Source organism: Pongo abelii, chromosome 6 (assembly GCF_028885655.2).
Source record: "Pongo abelii isolate AG06213 chromosome 6, NHGRI_mPonAbe1-v2.0_pri, whole genome shotgun sequence".
Taxonomy (NCBI): domain Eukaryota; kingdom Metazoa; phylum Chordata; class Mammalia; order Primates; family Hominidae; genus Pongo; species Pongo abelii.
Window position 1 is genome coordinate 14,468,848 of NC_071991.2, and position 20,099 is coordinate 14,488,946.

The 20,099-nt window shown below is 55.5% G+C and overlaps 1 protein-coding gene across 17 annotated transcripts in view; it reads right to left on the minus strand.

Annotated features, from left to right (window-relative positions):
- Positions 1–14,820, minus strand: part of ELN (elastin) — a 41,191-nt gene extending 26,371 nt beyond the window's left edge. For 7 of the 17 annotated variants that reach the window (XM_054560402.2, XM_054560396.2, XM_054560398.2 and 4 more), the window contains exons 1-7: positions 14,435–14,605; positions 7,266–7,316; positions 6,081–6,110; positions 4,918–4,950; positions 586–678; positions 249–308; positions 115–180 (exon numbers count right to left, since the gene is read on the minus strand). In XM_054560402.2, coding sequence (XP_054416377.1) covers positions 115–180; positions 249–308; positions 586–678; positions 4,918–4,950; positions 6,081–6,110; positions 7,266–7,316; positions 14,435–14,516 — 415 coding nt within the window. In that variant the 5' untranslated portion in view covers positions 14,517–14,605. Of the gene's footprint in view, positions 1–114; positions 181–248; positions 309–585; positions 679–4,917; positions 4,951–6,080; positions 6,111–7,265; positions 7,317–14,434 lie in introns of all 17 variants that reach the window. The other 10 variants (XM_063725939.1, XM_063725940.1, XM_054560406.2 and 7 more) reach the window with 4 other exon arrangements.
- Positions 14,821–20,099: the final 5,279 nt, after the last annotated feature.

Here is a 20,099-nt window from a genome sequence, read left to right on the forward strand (position 1 = left end):
AGCCAGGCCCTGCCCTTCCTCCCCAAGTGCAGTGGCGTGGAGTGGGCTCTGTTCCTCCCTGCCCTCTGCCCCTCCCTGCCCTCTGTCCTCCAGCCCCAGGGATTCCGCACTGACCCGGCACTTTCCCAGGCTTCACTCCGGCTCCAGGCTGAGGAACCACCGCACCTGGCACAGAAGGGGCTGCATCAGAGTTAGCTCCACCCAGGCCTGCGACTTTGACCCAGGGAGTTCGGGGATAGCCATCGTACCTGCAGACACTCCTAAGCCACCAATGCCACCAACTCCTGGGACACCACCAAGCCCAGCGCCTGCAGAGCCAGGACAGGTGAGGCATTGCATAAGGAACAGTGGGGAGGCAGAAGGGCCCGGGGCTGCATGCTGAGGGCCCAGCATTGAGGTCTGGCCCCGTTACTAACTCACCTTCAGACTGGGCACAGTTAGCTGCCTCCCTGAGCCCCAGTAGATTGCAACTGACAATCCCACCCACCTGGCTCCCAAGCCTGAGTTGAGGGAAGGTTCTTTGCAAAGCAGAGGGCCCCATGGAAGCCAGAGGGCTTGTGGCATGTCCCAAAGAGCACCACTTACCAGCCTTAGCAGCTTTATAGGCTGCAGCAGCGTCAGCCACTCCACCAGGCACCAGAGCCCCCGGAAAGGTACCTGCAGGGAAGGTGCCGAGCCCTGCGGAGGGAGGATGGGATGAGGTCCTGAGCTACCACACCTATGAAGACTCCTACGCTCTGGCCCTGCCTGGCCGTGCCCCACTCCAGAAGCACATTGGAGGCTCTTCTGCTCTCTGCCAGACATGAATGCCTGCAGGACATCGATGTGAGCACTGCTCACCAGTACTGGATTTTTTTTTTTTTGACACAAGGTCTCACTCTGTCACCCAGGCTGGAGTGCGGTGGCGCGATCTTGGCTCACTGTAGCCTCAACCTCCCAGGCTCAAGCAATCCTCCCCACCTCAGTCTTCCAAGTAGGTGGGACTATAGGTGCATGCCACTGTGCCTGGCAAATTTTTTTTTTTTTTTGTATTTTTTGTAGTGACAAGATTTCACCATGTTGCCCAGGCTGGTCTCGAACTCCTGGGCTCAAGCCATCTGCCCGTCTCAGCCTCCCAAAGTGCTAGGATTACAGGCGTGAGCCACCGCGCCTAAGTACCAGAACTAGATTCTGTGCCGAGGTTAATGTGTCAGATAGCTCTAACAAAACTGCATGGCTCTTTTTTTTTTTTTTTCCTTTAAAGATGGGGTCTTGCGGCTGGGCACGGTGGCTTGAGCCTGTAATCCCAGCACTTTGGGAGGCCAAGGTGAGTGGATCACTTGAGGCCAGGAGTTCGAGACCAGCCTGGCCAACATGGTGAAACCCCGTCTCTACTAAGAATACAAAAATTAGCCGAGCGTGGTGGCGCACACCTGTAATTCCAGCTATTTGGGAGGCTGAGATACGAGAATTACTTGAACCCGGGAGGTGGAGGTTGTGGTGAGCTGAGATCAACTGCACCAGGTGTGGTGAGCTGAGATTGAGCCACTGCACTCCAGCCTGGGTGACAGAGAGGGACTCTGTTTCAACAACAACAACAACAGAGATGAAGTCTTTCTCTGTCGCCCAGGCTGGAGTGCAGTGACATGATCATAGCTCTCTGAAGCCTCAGCCTCCTAACAAGCCTGGGCCAGGCCTGTGCTTCTCCTAGAAGCCCTGCTGGCTAACAGGATTCAGCAGGGCTTTCAGCAAGGGCCGGGACAGAGCAGAGTCTGTGAGTGAGACCTCACCCAGGCCAGTGAGGTCTCTCTTCTGCTTCCTTGCAGATATCTCTTGACTCAATCCCCTCCCCTTCACCTGCATCGGGGAACTCCTGTGTCCCCACTACCCATCTGTCCTTCCATCCAGCCTGCTCTGCAGCCCAGGAGCCTCCTTGCTAAGATGTTTATGAGACACCAAATGGGTCCCTCTGGCTCTCTCCTCCCCACATCTGGGCCCAATCGCTTCGTCTCCCACTGCGGGAGACATTCCACTGCCTTGGCCAGGACCAATGGGCCATCAGGTCAGAGTTCACAACCATGCCAGGTTTGTTTCTAATTATGTGATGATCTGTCCTACAAGTGCTAGTCCTGAGCCTCAGGGGCGAGTCCTCTCCGGGGATGGATCCCAAACATGGAGCCTGCTGTACCCTGGAGAGGTGCCCCCTGGCTTTCCCTGGGTGTGGCCTCCGTTACTAACCACTCCTCGTCCCTCATTTCCTACTAGTGGGAGCTGGACCCCTGTGAAACTCAGCCAGCCTCATGTAAGAAGCATCTTTGCCTCTGGGCGGGAGTGCCTGGCGATCAGGCAGGAGTCACTTCCCAGCACCCAGGCCCTGCCCCACCAGCTCTGGCAGTTGCTTCTCTCAAGCCAGGCCTGTTTCCTGAGCTCTGAGAGGGCAAGGGACATGCTCAGACCTTTCCTGTCCACAGAGGGGCTGGGAGGGGAAGCTGAGGACTGCACAGGAAGTGAGAAGAGGCTGGAGCTGCAGTGGGGGACAGTCGGCTTCTCTGGGGCCACCTTCCTTTTTCCCATTATCCCAGCCTGAGCATCCTGTCCTGTGGCCTGACCACTTCCGTCTCTGCCTGCCCTCCGTCCTTTGCACTCATCTGCCCCAAATGCCCCAAGGATTCCAGCATCTGGAAAGGAGGAGAAGGCGGGGAGGGGCTGACCACAGCTGGGAGTCCAGGGACCTGGCCAGCTCCATCCTCCTTCTTTCTGGAGTCAGAGAGTTCTAGATTCAGACCCTGCTGCTGCTACCCAGCCTCCATGAGCACAAGCAGGTCAATTTGCCTCTCCGATGAGGCTCAGTTTTTGCCATCTACAAAATGGCCATTATATCGCCTGCCTTCCTGGGACCAGAGAGCATGTGTGCAGAAAGCAACTAGTGTGTGCAACCTACCCAGGGCGCACAGTGGGTGCTCCCAGCTCCTTCTTGTCCTTGCCTGTGCCCCTCTCAGTGGGCGGCTGGCCTCTGGCTAGTGCTCAGGGTGTGGGGCATGTAGGCTTCCAGCTGCCCGGTCCCCCGCTGAGAGCTGAGGCAGGGCAGGGCCAGCTTGGACCTGTGGTGGCACCCACGTGGAAAAGCAGCTGCCAGGCCACCCACCCTCTGTCACCAAGGGATTAATTGTTCCCAAGCATGACACGCGCTGCCTGTGCTCCATTCCATCCTGCCTGGGCAGGCCCAGACGTCCCGGCAGCCCGGATGTGGGGGCTTCCCTGGGGGTGCCAAGGGGGCTCTGCCGACCCTTCTGTAGCCCTGAGTCTTCAGGGAGGTCATGGAATTCAGCCCCTTGCCTGGAAACACTGCCCTTTTTATCAGAAGGAGATGCTCTGACTTTCCTTTGGATTGACTCCTTCACCCTGAGCTGGAAGTTCTTTCAGAAGCCTAACCTAAATCTTTCATTAACAAAAGCTTCACTTTTGCAACTACACATCCTGGAACTTCGTAGGGAGTTGTCTGTCTTTCCTCTGGTGTTTAACCACAACCTGCTATGTGTCTCTTGCTGCTAGTGGGATCAATGAATGTACCCTCCAGCTTTGCAGGCACAACCTCCTCAATTTGGGTCTTCTAGGCCAAGCACAGACCTACCTCCACACCTCTGCGCCACTACCATCTCCGTTGTCCTCTCTCCACCATCAAAGACCCTGCTAAGAACCCTCACCTGCTCCAGGAAGACAGGGTATAGGTGCTGGCGGGGATAAGTGGCAAGCTCCCGGGGTCTCCTGGCCTTGCAGAGCCCTGTAGACCCCAGGCACCCCGTTCTCCCGCCTCTCCTGGCCCCAGCCCTGGTGTTTCACAACCCAGATGGACTTTTAGCGCAGGGGAATCTGGGTCTTGAAGATTCATTTGCACTTGGATTATCAACGATCAGGATTTCATAAGAGCTCTTGGACATCTAAACTGTGTCCTGGAGACTTGGGCTTCTGAGCCAGGGCAACACAGCTCAGGGTGTGGGGCGGCCAAAGTCACATGTGGAGCGTCTCATGCCGAGGGGCCATCAATCTGGACAGAGACGCTGTTTCCTCCACCTGCTCCTTATCCGCCAGTATTTCCCGGAGGGACCTGCCCCACCCTCCTTCCTGGGGGTGCATTCCCCAGAGCTGAGAGTGGACCCTTGTGGCAGATCCCAGCCCCTTGGGCGAGGCCAGGATAGATCCGGCCACACCTTCTTACTGGAAAACTCCATGGTCTGGACACAGCTGGAAGGGGCCTGAGATTAGGAGGGGAGCTTATCCGGGGCCAGGGTCGGTGCTCAGCTTGGGCTTGGGGTCAGGGCTTGGCCTGAGGCCAGGATTGGGGGTCCTGTGGGACCAAGGTCAGCAGGGTCAGGGTTCAGCCTGGGATTAGGCTCAGGGCTTGGGCAGGGGTTAAGCTGCGGCTTGAGACCGGTGCTCCGTCTGGAGTCAGGAGAAGGGCTCAGAATGGCATCAAGGTCAGGGCGACCTGGGGTATTGGTCTGGGGTCAAGGGCTAGGGGACCACTCAGGGGAAGTCTGGGGCTGAGGATCTGTGTCTGAGCTCCCGACGGTCATGTAGGGCTTGGAGGCCACTGCAACCAGAGCAATCCCTGATGTTGCCGCTAACAGCCTCTCCTTTGCAGAGAGGAGTCTCTGGACAGCTGGGTGAACACACATGCATGTGTAGGGTAGATGTTAGACGCCCTCACACAGGGAGGACATGGAGCTGCTTCCAGCCTCTTGTTCCTGGAAGCCCTGGGACCTGGCCCCGGCCTACTCATCCTTGGGAGGTTAATCGGTGTCCACACCTCCCTCCTTCCTCCTGCCCGTTGTCTTCTTTGCCCCGTTCCTGGTTTCCTTGTCCCGTTCCCAGCTGGGTAGGCTCCCCCCTCCCCAGCTCCCTCTCGGTCTCTCAATGCTCCGAGGCCTTGGGTCTTACCTGGCTTAAGAGGTTTGCCTCCAGGCCCCAGCACTGCAAAGGGAAGAGAAGATAGTGAATGGGGTGGCCCAGCTTATCCATCTACTACTTATCCAACCCCCGTCCCGGGCAAAGTGTGGGCAGTGTGGAATCTCACGCCCCAGGTCCTCCCCCTCAGACTTGGAGCCCCTGGGAACCTAGCTCTACTTCTAACTCGTGGTTTATACTCTCTGAGTCCCAGAGTCTCAGCCTCAAAATGGGATGATGGGCTGGGGGTGGTGGCTCACGCCTGTAATCCTAGCACTTTGGGAGGCTGAGGCAGGCGGATCATCTGAGGTCAGGAGTTTGAGACCAGCCTGGCAAACATGGTGAAACCCTGTCTCTACTAAAAATATAAAAGTTAGCCGGGCGTGTGGCACGTGCCTGTAATCCCAGCTACTCAGGAGGCTGAGGCAGGAGAATCACCTGAACCTGGGAGGTGGAGGTTGCAGTGAGCTGAGATCGCGCCACTGCACTCCAGCCTGGTGACAAGAGCACGACTTTGTCTCAAAAAAAAAAAAAAAAAGATGATGGTGCCTGCTCAGCTGGCTTGGCAGGGAGGTTTTTGAGGATCAAAAGAAATAGGAAGGGGCCGGGCAAGGGGCCGGGCAAGGTGGCTCACGCCTGTAATCCCAGCACTTTGAGAGGCCGAGGCAGGCAGATCACTTGAAGTTGGGAGTTCGAGACCAGCCTGGCCAACATGATGAAACCCTGTCTCTAGAAAAAATACAAAAATAAGCTGGGCGTGGTGGCACACGCCTATAGTCCTCGCTAATTGGGAGGCTGAGGGAGGAGCATCACTTGAACCTGGGAGGCAGAGGTTGCAGTGAGCTGAGATTGCGCCACTGCACTCCAGCCTGGGCGACAGAATGAGACTCTGTCCCCCCGCCACCCCCTCCACCAAAAAAAACAGAAGAAGAAATAGGAAGGCAGAGGGCACCAGGGATAAAGTCTAGGGGAGGGACTGGGAAGGCCAGTGGGTTCTGGTTCTCAAGGAAGCCTCTTCCCCCCGCCTGGATGCTGTCTGTGAAATGAGGGAGTCCTTGATGCTTGGGTCTCCCAGGGTTCTCAGGTCTGAGGATGCGTGTGGCTCGGGTGAAACCCAGGCCCCTTCAGTGAGGAACAAGTGTGGTTTCTGAGCTCACCTCCTGCTCCAAGGCCTCCGAGACCAGCCCCTGTGGGAAGAGAGAGAGAGAGAGCATTGGTACTCCTGCCAGGCAAGCCCGCTGCCTGCCCCTAGCTATGGCTGAATCCACCCCTGTCTAACTACGTGACCTTGGGCAAGCCCTGCCCTCTGCAAGCCTCAGTTTCCTCTTCTGCTTGGCCAGAAGTCCAGTGCCAGTGTGTATCTGGGGGAGTGCTGGTGTCTCTCCCCACTTCCATGTCACTTTTGTACGCTCAAATGCTTTTTTTTTGTTTTTGTTTTTGTTTTTGTTTTTAGACGGCGTCTCCGTCTGTTGCCCAGGCCGGAGTGCAGTGGTGCAATCTTGGCTCACTGCAAGCTCCACCTCCTGGGTTCATGTCATTCTACTGCCTCGGCCTCCTGAGTAGCTGAGACTACAGGCGCCCGCCACCACGCCTGGCTAATTTTTTGTATTTTTAGTGGAGACAGGGTTTCACTGTGTTAGCCAGGATGGTCTCGATCTCCTGACCTTGTGATCTGCCTGCCTCGGCCTCCCAAACTGCTGGGATTACAGGCTTGATCCACCATGCCTGGCCTCAAATACATTTTTAAGTATTGAAAGTATTACTTTTGATTTTTCTTTTCTTTTTTTCCCTTTTTCTTTTTAGAGACAAGGTTTTACTCTGTCACCCAGACTTCAGTGCAGTGGTGCGATTATAGCTCACTGTAGCCTTGAACTCCTAAGCTCAAGTGATCCTCCTGCCTCAGCCTCCCCAGTAGCTAGGACTACAGGCATGCACCACCATGCCCAGCTAATTTTTTTTTAATTTCTATACTTCATTTTCATTTTTCTCAATGTAGAACATGGCTAATTTTAAATTTGTGTGTGTGTGTGTGTGTGTGTGTGTGTGTGTGTAGAGAGGGGGATCTCACTATGTTGTCCAGGCTGGTCTGAAACTTCTGGCCTCAAGCAATCCTCCTTTCTCTGCCTCCCAGAGTGTTGAGATTACAGGCGTGAGCCACCATGTCCAGCCTGTATGCTCTTAATAGCTGTAAATCAGTGTCTTGTTAATTGCATTTTTAAGTGGGCGTGACTTCTGGTAGGTGTGTCAATGTTCCTACCTTCTGTAGTGTCAAAATGTGCATCTATTATGGACATCATCATCATCTGCATGACATGGGTGTGTGGAAGTTTCATGTACATTACCTGGATAAAAGACTCCTCCAGGAACTCCACCAGGAATGGCCCCAGGGACCCCTGAAAGGAAACAGGTAGAGTCAGTCCTCTAGGAGCCAGAACTATTAGGCTGGTGCAAAAGTAACTGCGGTTTTTGCCATTACTTTCAATGGCAAAACCCACAATTACGTGGAAACAAGAATGATGCTGATGGCAATAATGACATTGCTTGTCTCCAGAGCAGTTTCTGTTTACAAAGCGTGTTCTCATTCTTGCTCTTTCAAATCGGCCTGTGAAGTTGGAAGGGCAGGGCTTACTATCATCATTTCGTTTTGTTTGAGACTGAGACGGAGTCTTGGCCTTTCACCCAGGCTGGAGTGCAGTGGCGGGATCTCAGTTCACTGCAACCTCCGCCTCCCCGGGTCAAGCGATTCTCCAGCCTCAGCCTCCTGAGTAGCTGGGATTATAGGTGCATGCCACCATGCACGGCTAACTTCTGTATTTTTAGTGGAGACAGGGTTTCACTATGTTGGGCAGGCTGGTCTCGAACCCCTGACCTCAAGTGATCTGCCTGCCTCGGCCTCCCAAAGTGCTGGGATTACAGGTGTGAGCCACCGCTCCCAGAGACTATCATCTTAAGACATGAAATCAGGCTCAGAGAAGTTAAGGGACATGCCTGGGGCCACACAGCTGGAAAGAGACGGGGCCTGGATTCAAGCTCAGGCCAGTCCTTTATTTTTGAGACAGAGTCTTGCTCTGTCACCCAGGCTGGAGTGCAGTGGCAAGATCTCAGCTCACTGCAACTTCCGCCTCCCAGGTTCAAGCGATTCTCCTGCCTCAGCCTCCCAAGTAGCTGGGACTACAGGCGTGCACCTCCACATCTGGCTAATTGATTTTTTGGTAAAGATGGGGTGTCAGTATGTTGCCCAGGCTGGTCTGGAACTCCTGGGCTCAAGCGATCCTCCTGTCTTGGCCTCCCAAAGTGCTGGGATGACAGGCCTCTGCGCCCTGCTGCCAGTCCTTGGAGTATGATGGTTCTTGCTGTGTTACCTGGTTCTCCCTGGAGTCAGGGAGAGGGCCTGGGGTGGAAGACACTGGGTCTGAGCACCTCTCACCAGGCAGCCCATTCCAGCACCTCTCACCAGGCAGCCCACTCCCTTCCCGAGCTGAGCTGCCGGATAGAGGCCAGAGCTTTGGGAAGAGCAGGCCGGGCTGCTACAGCGAGCATTAAGGAGGTGCAGCTGCCAGCACAAATGCAGCCATTCCCACACTGATAGGACGGCGTGAGGTCAGCGTCCTCAGCCACTGGGCAGCCGAGCTTGGGTGGGGCTCTGGCCGTCTGACACGGGCTGTCTTAGGAGGCGCCGGGGCCGCAGGGGGACGCCATGAATGAGCACAGTGAATAGTTTCCTAAGGAAAAGCGAATTCACCGGCCAGACAGGATCACGAGTTCAGTCCCCATGGACCAGTGAAGCTCTCACTGGGGAACGCTGTGATGCTGGATCCAGACCCTGCCTGAGCCATCACCATGGCAACAGACCGGGTCCCAAACCGGGGGCCCTGTCTCCACCTCAGAAGGCCCCCCTCTGAGCTTGATGAGCCACCTTGCCAACGCCCCAGCCCAGCCCTCCCTCACCGCTTTTGCTGAAAGGGGCCGGGAGCCTCGTGGGGCATGGGCGGGGCTGGGGGAACGGGTGTCTCTGCAATGTGTCCAGGGAGGCCTCGCGGCCAGACGTCTGGCCTCTGAGGCCTGGCGACGCTGCACAGCTGGGCTTGCTGGCCCCAGGGCCCTGTCAGCCTCAGCTGCAGCCCAGCAGGGTCAGGGCTGTGGAGCTGTCACAGCCACCGGAGCCAAGACCCCGGCGCCACCCCCTCCCAGGGCTTGTGGCTCCTCAGGCACTGCAATCCAGGCCTGAAGCGTGCAAGTAATCTGGTCAGAACCTCAAGGCTCGGAGTGGTGGCCCCAGGGGGGCTGGGCTTGCTGGGAAGGAGCACTTGGGCCCTGTCATCCGCTGCCAAGCACACACATGGCCCGCCTCGGGCCTCTGATGACTTCCCTGGCTCCGGCCTCCATCTCTCAACAGTCTCTTATGCGTCTTTCTCTGCCTCGGCCTCTCTCCTTCCTCCTCTTTCTCCCCCGTCCCTCGTTCTTCACGTGCCTCTCTCCCTTCCTCTCTACTCTCCGGCTCCAGAGCAGACTGCAGGGAACAGTGTGGTGGAGGTGGGGGGAAGAGCAAAGCGCTCAGAACAGACCCCTCTGGCTTCTAATTCTGCCTTCGCTGCTTCTTACCATCTGTGTGACCTTGGGCAAGTCACTCAACCTCTCTGAACATTGGTTTCCTTTTTTGTGACATGCGGCAGATAATCACTTGGTTGTTGCAAGGTTGCTGCAAGTTGTAAAAGGGTTCAAGTAACAGGCTATGTCCTCTTCTGGACCTGGCACACAGTAATTGCTCAAAAATAGAAAGACAGTGGCCCTTACGTTTCATTTTTTCCCATTTCACTGCACAGTCTGTGGCCCCGGGCCAGGTATACAGTAGTTACTCAATACATGATGGGTGAATTAAGTGAAGGGGTGGCAGGGAGGTTGTCTGTGAATCCGGCTCTAACCTGTTTCATCCCCATCTGCCCTGGGAGTCCCCCTGCCTTGGGCTTGTTGAGCCCCCGGGCCTGACTGAAGCCTGACTTCCTTTCTCCTGGGGTTCTGCCCTCCTGCACCCCAGGCATTTTCTGGGGGGAAGACTTAGCTTCCTCTCCCCCAGATCTCCTCTGTCCCCACTCTCCACCCCCACCGTTCAGATCCTGATGATGGTGGCATTTGCCAAACTTCATGCCTGAACCGTGACGGCCTGGGGAGCCCGAGGTTTTAATCTCCATTTTGCAATGAGGAAATGGAGAAGGTTTAGGGGCTGCGAAGGATTCCTGCCTCTCTGCAAGTGAGAGAGGTGAGAATAAAATTAGACAGCAGCTGGAAATTGGAAAGGGCTTTGAAAAGGTAACAGCCGCTTCCCCAGGCCCTGCGGGGCATCCTCACTTCTCCCTCCACTCCTTGGCACAAGCTGTTTCTCCTGCCAGGAATGTCCTTGCCTCTGTCCAAGCCCTACCCCCGCACCAGGGCTGAGCTCAGACTCTCCCGCCTGCCTTTCCTGAGCCCACGGCTCTCCCTGACTGTTCTGCTCAGCTGGCCCTAAGCAGTTGGCCTGGAGAACACTTGTCTTGTTTTATGTGGTTTTGGCATGTTTCACCGACTAGCCCAGGGTGGAACTTGTCTCTTGCATCTTAGAATCACGATCCTAGACTCTCAGGGATCATAATAGTCTTCTGGCCTGGGCTGGACCTCCTTCCGCAAACATCCTTCGTGTTCTGCTTGCATACCTCCCATGACGGGAAAATCACCACCTCCAGATGCTGTCAGCACTAACTGCAGACAGGGCTTCCTCCGATGGAGAATCTGCTCTTCTGTCTCTTCAGTTCTGCCTGCCAGGGCCTGTAGTCTGGGACTTACCCCTCATCCACCGACAGCTCCTCCAACATTTTTCTTTCTTTCTTTCTTTCTTTTCCTTCCTTCTTTCTTTCTTTCTTTCTTTTTCTTTCTTTCTTTCTTTCTTTCTTTTTCTCTCTCTTTCTTTCTTTCTCTCTCCTTTCTTTCTCTCTCTCTCTCTTTCTCTTTCCTTTTAAATATTCATTTATTTATTTTTAAAATAGAGACGGGGGCCTTCCTATGTTACCCAGGCTGGTCTCAAACTCCTGGGCTCAAGCAATCTGCCCACGTGGGCCTCCCAAAGTGCTGGGATTACAGGCATGAGTCACTGCACCTGGCCCCATTTACTTTTCTCTTTAGGTCTAACTCAAATGTCACTTCTGCTGGGAAGCCTTCCTGGATTTCCCAAGGCTCCTTCTGGCCACCCCCAACCAAGTCCTGTCTGCTTCTTTCATCATTGCACATCTGTTTACACATTAGCTGCCCCTCCACTAGACAAAACATGGTGTAAGTAGCGAGAGGGAGTATTAAACCTTAGCAATGTGCACTAATTACAAGGATCCATGAGCCCAAATTAGCAGACTCTGAATAAGAGAATAGATTATTTAAAAAACGCCCATTCCCACGGTCCTTTTATTTGATGCTTTTTTTTTCCCCCAGATATTACATTGCTGGAACCTCTCATTGGCCCTAGGAGATACTTCAGGCAGGGCTGTTTCTCCCCATTTTGCAGCCAAGGAAATGGAGAACCAGTGAGCTGAAGAGCGTGGTCTGGGACCCCCAGCTGACCCCAAGTCACATGTAGGGCCATTTGCCTGGGCCCTGGGCTCCAGGTTCAAAGAGCTGGAAGCAGCCTGTTTGGGAGCGAGCCTGGGGCCAGCCGGCCTTGGCAGGGGGCTTTGCCAAACCAAAGTCCAGGGGGCTGGCTTGGGGAGCAGATAAGACCACATGAAGCTGTTTGTTGTTTGCAATGCAGAAGGCTGCCAAGGGTTTTCAAAAACAAGCTGTCCTCCACTGGGTGACTGTGTCCCCTCCCACACAGGGCACATTTGCCCTCATGCCGGGGCCTCGGCAGACACACAGAGTGGGATCGACCTCTAAACCAGTGCTTCTTGGCCCTGGCGACCCCACCGTCACCTGGAGAGCCTGAAAAGTCTGTGTCCAGGTCCCTCTGCAACCAAAGCAAGCAGGGATTCTCGGGTGGGAAGTCTAACAGCCAGGTTGAAAACCCCTGTTCCTACTTAAGGACGGAAAAAAATAATTAAAAAAATATTTAAAAAGAGGCAGTGGCTCATGCCTGTAATCCAAGCACTTTGGGAGGCAGAGGTGGGAGGATCACTTGAGCCCAGGAACTCAGACCAGCCTGGACAACACAGCGAGACCCTGTCTCAATTTAAAAAAAAAAAAAAAAGGTAAAAAAATAAAAATAAAAAAGGAAAATAAAAGAAAAGGAAACCTCTGTTCCAAACCATCTTCAGTTCTGAAATCAGGAAAAAAAAAAAAAAAAAAAATCCCTGATACTATTTCTGGGGGATGGGGAAGAATTATCCCTGGGTTAATCTCTCATGCTCACTTTTGAAACAGCCTGGGGGCTGGGCGGCTTGTCCCCTCCTCCTGCTCCCCCACCCCCGCAACAGGGTTCCTTCCTTGGAGCCACTGAACTTGCATAAGTGACACCCTCCTCCTTGAGGGAGAAGCCAGGCTCCCCCAGGACAGCCAGGTGAGTGGCGGTGAGCATGTGACTGAGCGCCCCACTCCCTGTGTTGGCTCCCTGACCTCTGCAGACTTCAGTAGCACCTCTGTGCAAAACCCCACACGAGCTCATCAGTTCACACACCCCTTATTTGGACCTAGCAAGTCCAGCCACCTGGGACAGAGCTGAGACTGATCTCTGCAAAGTGCGACGCCAGCTGGGTGTTTAGCGGTGTCACTGAGGACACAAGGAGAGAGCTGATTCTGCCTAGGGCATGCCCGCTTTAAAGGACTCAGCCCCAAGCCTTCCCCTCCCCAAATGTTGCCTGCTAGCTCACTCCTAACCCCCTCGCCCCTTGACCTGGGGCAGAGAGCTGGCTGATACTAACCCCCGGGGACTGCCTTAGCCTGCTGGAGCCTCAGTTTCCTTGTTTGTCAAGCGATGATAATAATTTCTAATTCTCAAGGTTCCTTGATGATGAACTGCCACCCTATAGGTGGTGGCCCCATCTGGGAAGGAGGGTGGCTGGGTGTTTGGGGGCTACACCTGGGGAGGAGGCTGAGACGGACCCAGGGCTGCTGCTTTCAGGCTCTGGCTCGTTGCCCCTGCCGGACCCCGCCTGTGGGTACCCATGTCCCTTGGCCTCGTCCAGGTCCAGCAGCGGACCCTGTACAGGAAGCTGTTCAATCTCACGGAAACAGCTGCAGCTCCTGCCCAGGCCCCTGACTCCACCCTGTACCCTCCTGCCCCCAACTCAACGTCTGGTTCTCATGGCAAGGAGGACTCCCCAGGAAACCAGACTCCACCCAGACCCCCCTACCAAATGCCCTCCTTTTTCCCACGCCCGGGGAGCATCTTCAGTCCTCCCCCGTTGGCCGCGGCATAGCAGCCCCACAGGGGGCACCCTCAAACCCCATAACCAACTGTGCCTGGGTTGGGGCACATAGCAGATGGCCCAGCAGTGCCCCAGGATCCACTCTAGCCTCTGTCTCAGCCACACTGCCTCTGCCAGGAGACAGACACCTTCTCCAGCCCGCCTTTCCATGCTTGCGTGCCACATCGCACACACATTCACACACACGGATGCACACACTCCATAACACACACAGTGACAGTCCATACCAGTGTCACACCTGGATGCCAGATCGCCCATGTCTACATGTGTACATGTCTACATGTCTGTCAGGTGGCAGACTTTTGCACACACTAAGGAGCAGCTTCATATACCTCCTCGAAACATACGCATACACCTGCCTAAGGATGAACCTGTGAGCAGGCATATGTACCCCTCCAGAAATCCCTTCCCCTGTTTAGTGACACAGCTGGGCATCTGCACACGTGCACACCTGTGCATGCACACATACACACACGAGCACACAGCACGCTCATTCCTGTGCGCACGCACACACACATACACACACACACACACACAAATGCATACCATGAGTCCCTGCCTGCCTCAGCAGGGAGAACACAGCAGCAGCTTCCCAACCTGCAAACCGATCCTCAGCGGAGCCCTGACCTTCCTCACGGGGGGATCCCGGCTTCCCAGGGGTCAAGGAACCTGCTGAGGTCACACAGCTCACTGCGGTTGAGCTGGTATCAAGCCCAGGTTCCCTGTCCCCAGGGCTGGTGTGCACCCCAGCTGTGTCCACAGGTGTGCAGACTGTGGTGTCTCCAGACCCAGGGATTCCCGCTGGGCCCTCCCCCAGGATGCTCTGATCCCCCTACAGGGCGGGCACCAGGGCACCTGAGCAGGGGCCCCCTCAGCCCTCGCAGGGCAGCAAAGCCTGGATGCCGGGTTGGGACTCTTCTGAGTCGAGGGTGTCTGTTTGACAGGTTCCTCCTGGGCACAGGGCTGGCTCCTGGGAGGGGCATTTCCGAGGACCCAGTGGCTGAGAGGCTTCCACCTGGGACCCCTTGCAGTTCCCAGGGATGAAGGTCTCCCCCTTGAGCGTCTAGTCACCTGGCCCAAAGGGCCCGCAGCTGTGGGCAGCTCTGGGGACAGGGGCGAGGGGCCCTTACCTCCAGGCCGAGAGGGGTGGAGGATGGACAGCAGGAGCAGGAGGACTCCGGGCCGCGGGGCCGCCGCTGTCAGACCCGCCATCTCGGGAAGAAATGCCCCAGCCCGCTCTCCGCACCTCGTTTTATCCCCAAAGCCTAATTGTTGCCTCGTCGGCTGCGAGGGAAAGAGGGAGGGAGAGAGGGCGGGCGGGAGGGCGGGAGAGGGGGGAGGCCTGGGGGAGGGGGCCGCGGGGAGGGGACAATTACGAAAGGCCCGGCTCACAAGCCTCCCAGTCCCGGGCTGCTGGACTGCGAGCTTTTTTCCTTGACACACACACGCACACACATGCACACAGCACACACTCACACACACACACTTTCCCCCATCTCTTTCCCGCTTTCCCTCTGCGACTATTCTTTCGCTGCTGGCCCTGTTCCCGCCAGAAAGAGCGAGGGGGGCCTCTGCCAGGACAGCCCTCGGGAGAGGAAGCAGAAGGGAGGGCCTGACGGCCAGGCCAAAAATCCCAGCCCCAGCCAAGGCCCGAGTGGCCAGGCCCCCGCCCCTCCGGCTGGGCCCCGGGCCCAGTGTGAGGACACGGGCCAGCTGTCCCGCGCCTCAGCCCCCACCCCGGCCCTCCAGACTCCCCAACACCCCCAGGCCTGGCTAGAGACAGGTTCTGCCCAAAGCTGGGGAGGGGAGGCATTGGGCAGGTCTGGGGGTTTGGGGGGTGCGATGTCTACAGAGGCCGGGGGGCTGCAGGTTGAATGGCCTGGAAGGTAGGATCGGGTTGGTATTGCTCTGGGAGGGATCTGGGGGGAAGGTAGGGGACCCTGGACAGGGCTGCATTCTGCAGGGTCCAAGGTCTCAGCCTAGCGCCTGAGGCTGGGGAGGAGGTGTTGGGTGGGTCTGGGGTGGATGCCTGCAGACACCAGGGGGTTAGAGGCAGGGGAATGGCCTGGGAGTTAAGGCCATGTTGGTGCTGTCCCCAGGGGCATCTGGAGCACATGGAGGATCCCGACACACAGGGTTCTATTCTGCGTGGGTCAAAGTCACAGCCCTATACCCAGCCCCATGCAGGCCGCAGGGTCTGGCAAAAATCAGGCTGGATCCCCAGGTGCCCTGTCGGGGAACAGGGAGGTGGGAGCCCCCCGCAGACTGACAGGCAGCCCAGCTTCCCATTATCACTGGGTCACCTCCCATCCCCACGCTGAGCACAGCTAGCGCCCACACCAGTCTGGGAGCTTGTGGACTGCTGTTCTCCCAGCCCCTCTGGGAAGGCTGACATTCCTCTGGTGGCCAGGAGGGGGCGGCCTGCACTGAAACAGCAGGGACCACATTCCTGGAGAACTCTGCATTTCTGCCCCCAGGACTGAGCTGGACGGGGACCCTGGGGGATTTTTGGGGTTGGAGTGTGGGATGGAACAGGAGAGGGTCGTGTCCCCCACCCCTCACTTCCCACTACTGCTAGAGGAGAAGAAATGTGAGACCTAGAGAATAGGAGAGGGGAACTTGTTCCTTGTCCTAAGTCACAGCTGATCAGGGGACAGCATGGAAGCCACATGCCCTGTGGGCTTTTCCCTGCACCACGATGGCTCCGAGGGATGAGTTAAAGGCCCCTTGTGCAGGCAGGAGCACTGTGGCATCTGGAGGGCCAGCAGGGGTGGCTCGGCGTGGAAAGGTCAAATGTAGGCATTGGTCAAAGGCAGGTATTGGTGGACCTAGAAGTAAATTTCTGGCTCTAGCCTTTCTGGTGGGATAACCTCTCCATAGAGCATCAGTTTCCTCATCTGTCTGCAGGTGATCAGTATTCCTAGCTAAGAGATTATTGCAAAGACAAATACAACATGTTCCTGTATTTCTGCTAGATCAAAAATGCTCTGTGTTCAGCCAGTGCTAGGACTGGTGTCAATACCATGATTGCCATCACTCGCTCTGCAAGTGTTCTGCTTCTAGGACAGCTATCAGGCTTCGATCTATATGGGGCCACCCCAGGACCCTGGACAAACCCTACCTTTTCCCTGGGTCTTTGAAGGGAGCAGCTTTGGAATTTTGGAAGGTAGGGGCATGCCGGGAGAATTGTCTCGAAGATGTACACACACAGCCAGTGTACAGCTCTTACTTACGGTATGTGTTTATTTGGGGGTGCTTTGAGGGTAGCTGATGGAGATTATGCTGGGGGTGAAAGCCCCCCCAAGCCACCCTTTGTTGGTGGGGGTAAGGGCTGCTCAGGGGCAGGGTCTGAAGCTCGATGCCCAGGATGTGCCTGCTGCAGGGGAGGGGAAGTCAGTGGTATATCTGGTGCTTCCACCTTCCTGGGAAGGAGGAAGGCAGGGGGTACTGTGGGGAGCTGGACCCCTCTCCTCTCGAGGCAGTGACGTGGGCAGGAACCAGCTTTCAGACTTGCAAACCGCAGTCTGCACAGAGTTTTTATTAATTCCAGGACGGGGAGAGAGTCTGGAGCCAGGGAGAGAGAGCTTGCAGTGGGGGGATCCAGAAGGGGTGTGGAGGGGCACTCACAGGAATAGACTTGAGGCGGCTGGAATAGACCTCTCCCCCGAGGCCCGGGGCCCTGTGTCCTTCCCCCAGCCTGTGTGCTGCTTCTGCTTAGCAGCCTCTGCTCATTGCAGGAGCTCCACGAACATACATGCAACGAGATTGCAAAAGGGGGCCTCAATTCACAATCAAATCCATCGCACTGAATATCCGTGCCATGTAGTCTGATGCATGCAATACATAATGTAAGAACTGGAGATGACAGTCATCGGCCACCATCCATCCATTCATTCATTTACTTGTCCATTCAAGACCCCATCAGTGCTCAACTGCTTAGTGTCACCTCCTTGCCTAGCTGTATGACTAAATAAGGTCATACATGCAGAATTGCCCACAGAGGGCTACCAGGTGCACCTGGCTGCCTGGTGATCACTGGTCTTGCTGTTATCATTGACAAGCCTTGCCCGCTTGTTGCCTGGCTCAGTGCTACCAAGGGGCAACCAGATGAGTCACCCATAGACCATCTCTATCTTCCAGCTCCTCTAGGTGCACCCATTTTGGAAGGACGGTCCAGTCTCTGGATGGCTCTGAGAATGTCATGCTTTGCTCAGACACCCTCAGTCGCTATCTAGACAAAGTTCAGATTTCTTTTTTTTTTTTTGAGACAGAGTCTCACTCTGTCACCTAGGCTGGAGTGCAGTGGTGTGATCTCCGTTCATTGCAATTTCTGCCTCCCGGGTTCAAGCGATTCTCCTGCCTCAGCCCCCGAGTAGCTGGGATTACAGGCACACACCACCACGCCCAGCTAATTTTTGTATTTTTAGTAAAGATGGGATTTCACCATGTTGGCCAGGCTGGTCTCAAACTCCTGAGCTCAGGTGATCCGCCCGCCTCGGCCTCCCAAAATGCTGGGATTACAGGTGTGAGCCACCGCGTCCAGCCCCTCCTATGATCTTAAATTTACTAGTAGCCATATGAAATAAAAGAAAACATAAGTAAAACTATTCTTAGTAATATATTTAACACAACATATCTAAAGTATAATCTTTCAACATCCAATCAAAATAAAAAGTATTGAGATATCTTGCATTCTTTTTTGTACCAGGTCTTAAAACTGGTGTGTATTTTGCATCGAGGGTACGTCTCAGTTTGGACTTGTCACATTTCAAGTGCTCCATTAGCCACATGTGGCCAGTAGCTGCCACCGGGACAGCACTGGTTTAGACCGTAAAGGACTGGTGAGACGAGCTAGCCTTAGCTCTTTTTTGGTGGTTTGTTTTCTTTTTTGAGAGGGAGTCTTTCTCTGTTGCCCAGGCTGGAGTGCAGTGGCACAATCTTGGCTCACTGCAACCTCCACCTCCCGGGTTTAAGCAATTCTCCTGCCTCAGCCTCCTGAGTAGCTGGGATTACAGGCACGCGCCACCATGCCTGGCTAATTTTTGTATTTTTAGTAGAGACGGGGTTTCTCCGTTTTGGCCAGGCTGATCTTGAACTCCTGACCTCAGGTGATCCTCCCACCTCGACTTCCTTAAGTGCTGGGATTACAGGCATGAACCACCATGCCTAGCCAGAGCTAGCTTTAGTTCTGACACACTTGGAGGGGAATCTGGATCCTGCTATGCAGAGGTTCAAAATGGGACGGGGCTTGAGGACAGGGGAGAGGGACAGAGAAGGAGGGATGTCCTTGGGGGCTGGCAAAGGGCACCCGTGACAAGCAGCCCCAAAGGAGAGGCCCTGCCCTCGTGCTGGTGACTGAGCCAGAGAGGGCGGCTACCTCCTGTGGGGTGCCCGGCAGCATCGGCCCAGAGCCAGCACCTCAGCTGGAAAATGGAAGGGACTTCTGTAGCTCCTCTCTTCCCAGAGGCCACCAGGGACCCCTCGGATGGCCAGCCAGGAAAGGAAGGGGTCTGGCGCGGGCACAGGTGTCAGAGGTAAAGGGACTGCAGCCGAAAATAGATCGAATGCCCATGGGTCTGGGCCATTTGCTGGGTGTCCCTTCATCACACAGAGCCAGCCCAAAAGATGGACAGGCTGTGCTTCGAAGGGGTGCGTTGGACGTTGTGGGAGGGAGGGTGAAATTCTGGAACTCGGTGCTTCTGAAACCCCCCAGGCTGGGAGTGGGTTTGGAAGGGTCAGCAGTCGTTATTGTGGTTGTGATGGGGACTGATATTGATTAGTGTATGAGTTTGGCCAGATTATCTAATAATAATGAAGGATGGTGACATCAACAGTAATTAACCCCTAGAATCCCTGGTTTCATCCTATGAAGACAGGATCTTCATAACCATTTAAGAGTACAAACATATCTGTAAGAATTTGGTATACAGCAAGTGCTCAAACATGGGAGGGGGTCCATGACACCATTTCAGGCCAATGATCATGGCTGGGCGGAGGGGTAGGCATAGGAGAAAACCCCATCCCTGTGAGTGCTGCCCTCTGCAACCTCCGGGCCATGCCGTGTTTCCTCTTAGCCCCGGGTGTTTGTGTGTCTGAGTCATTTGTCAGTCTGGATCTTCGGCCAGTGTGAGCCGGGGGTGGGGCGGTGGGTGTCCCGGACGGGCTGTTCTGCCCTGTGCTGTTCCTACAGCGCCTCACCGGCTGTCTGTTGCCATCTGGAGGGGAACATCGTGGGCCGGCCCTCCTCTGTGCACCCCCTTCCCATGGGACCCGGGATGGAGGAGTCCAGAGCACGCCTCTCGTTTGTTTGACACTTGACCGTTTACAAAGCACACTTCCATTTTCCAATGGGGATATTATTATCCCGGTTAACAAGCAGAAGGGTTAGGAGTCCTGTCTATAAACTCGGCCCCACCAGAAAGAGCATCTTGGTGTCTGCCTTAGATCTGTTTAATTTAAGCCAATGTCACACGGGTAGGTGGCAGTGAATTCCATCCCAGTTGCTGGGTCTGTCTTCCTCCACTTCCACCCCCCACCAAAATCCAGGCATCTTAAATGGAGCCTGGAGATAGTAGGGGCCCTGACTCCCTGACTCCCTTGTTGGAGCCTGTGTGCTCGTGTGCACCCCAAGACTGTGCTGGAATCTGAGGCTGGGAAGCTCGGGGTTGGACCACCTCCAGAGGTGCTTCCAAGGGAGTGGCCTGCAGGATATTCTGTCATCTCCGGGCTGGCAGGAGACGCTCCCAGTCTAAGATACTCACTCTCATCTCAAAGATGACTTCCGGCGGCTTTTTG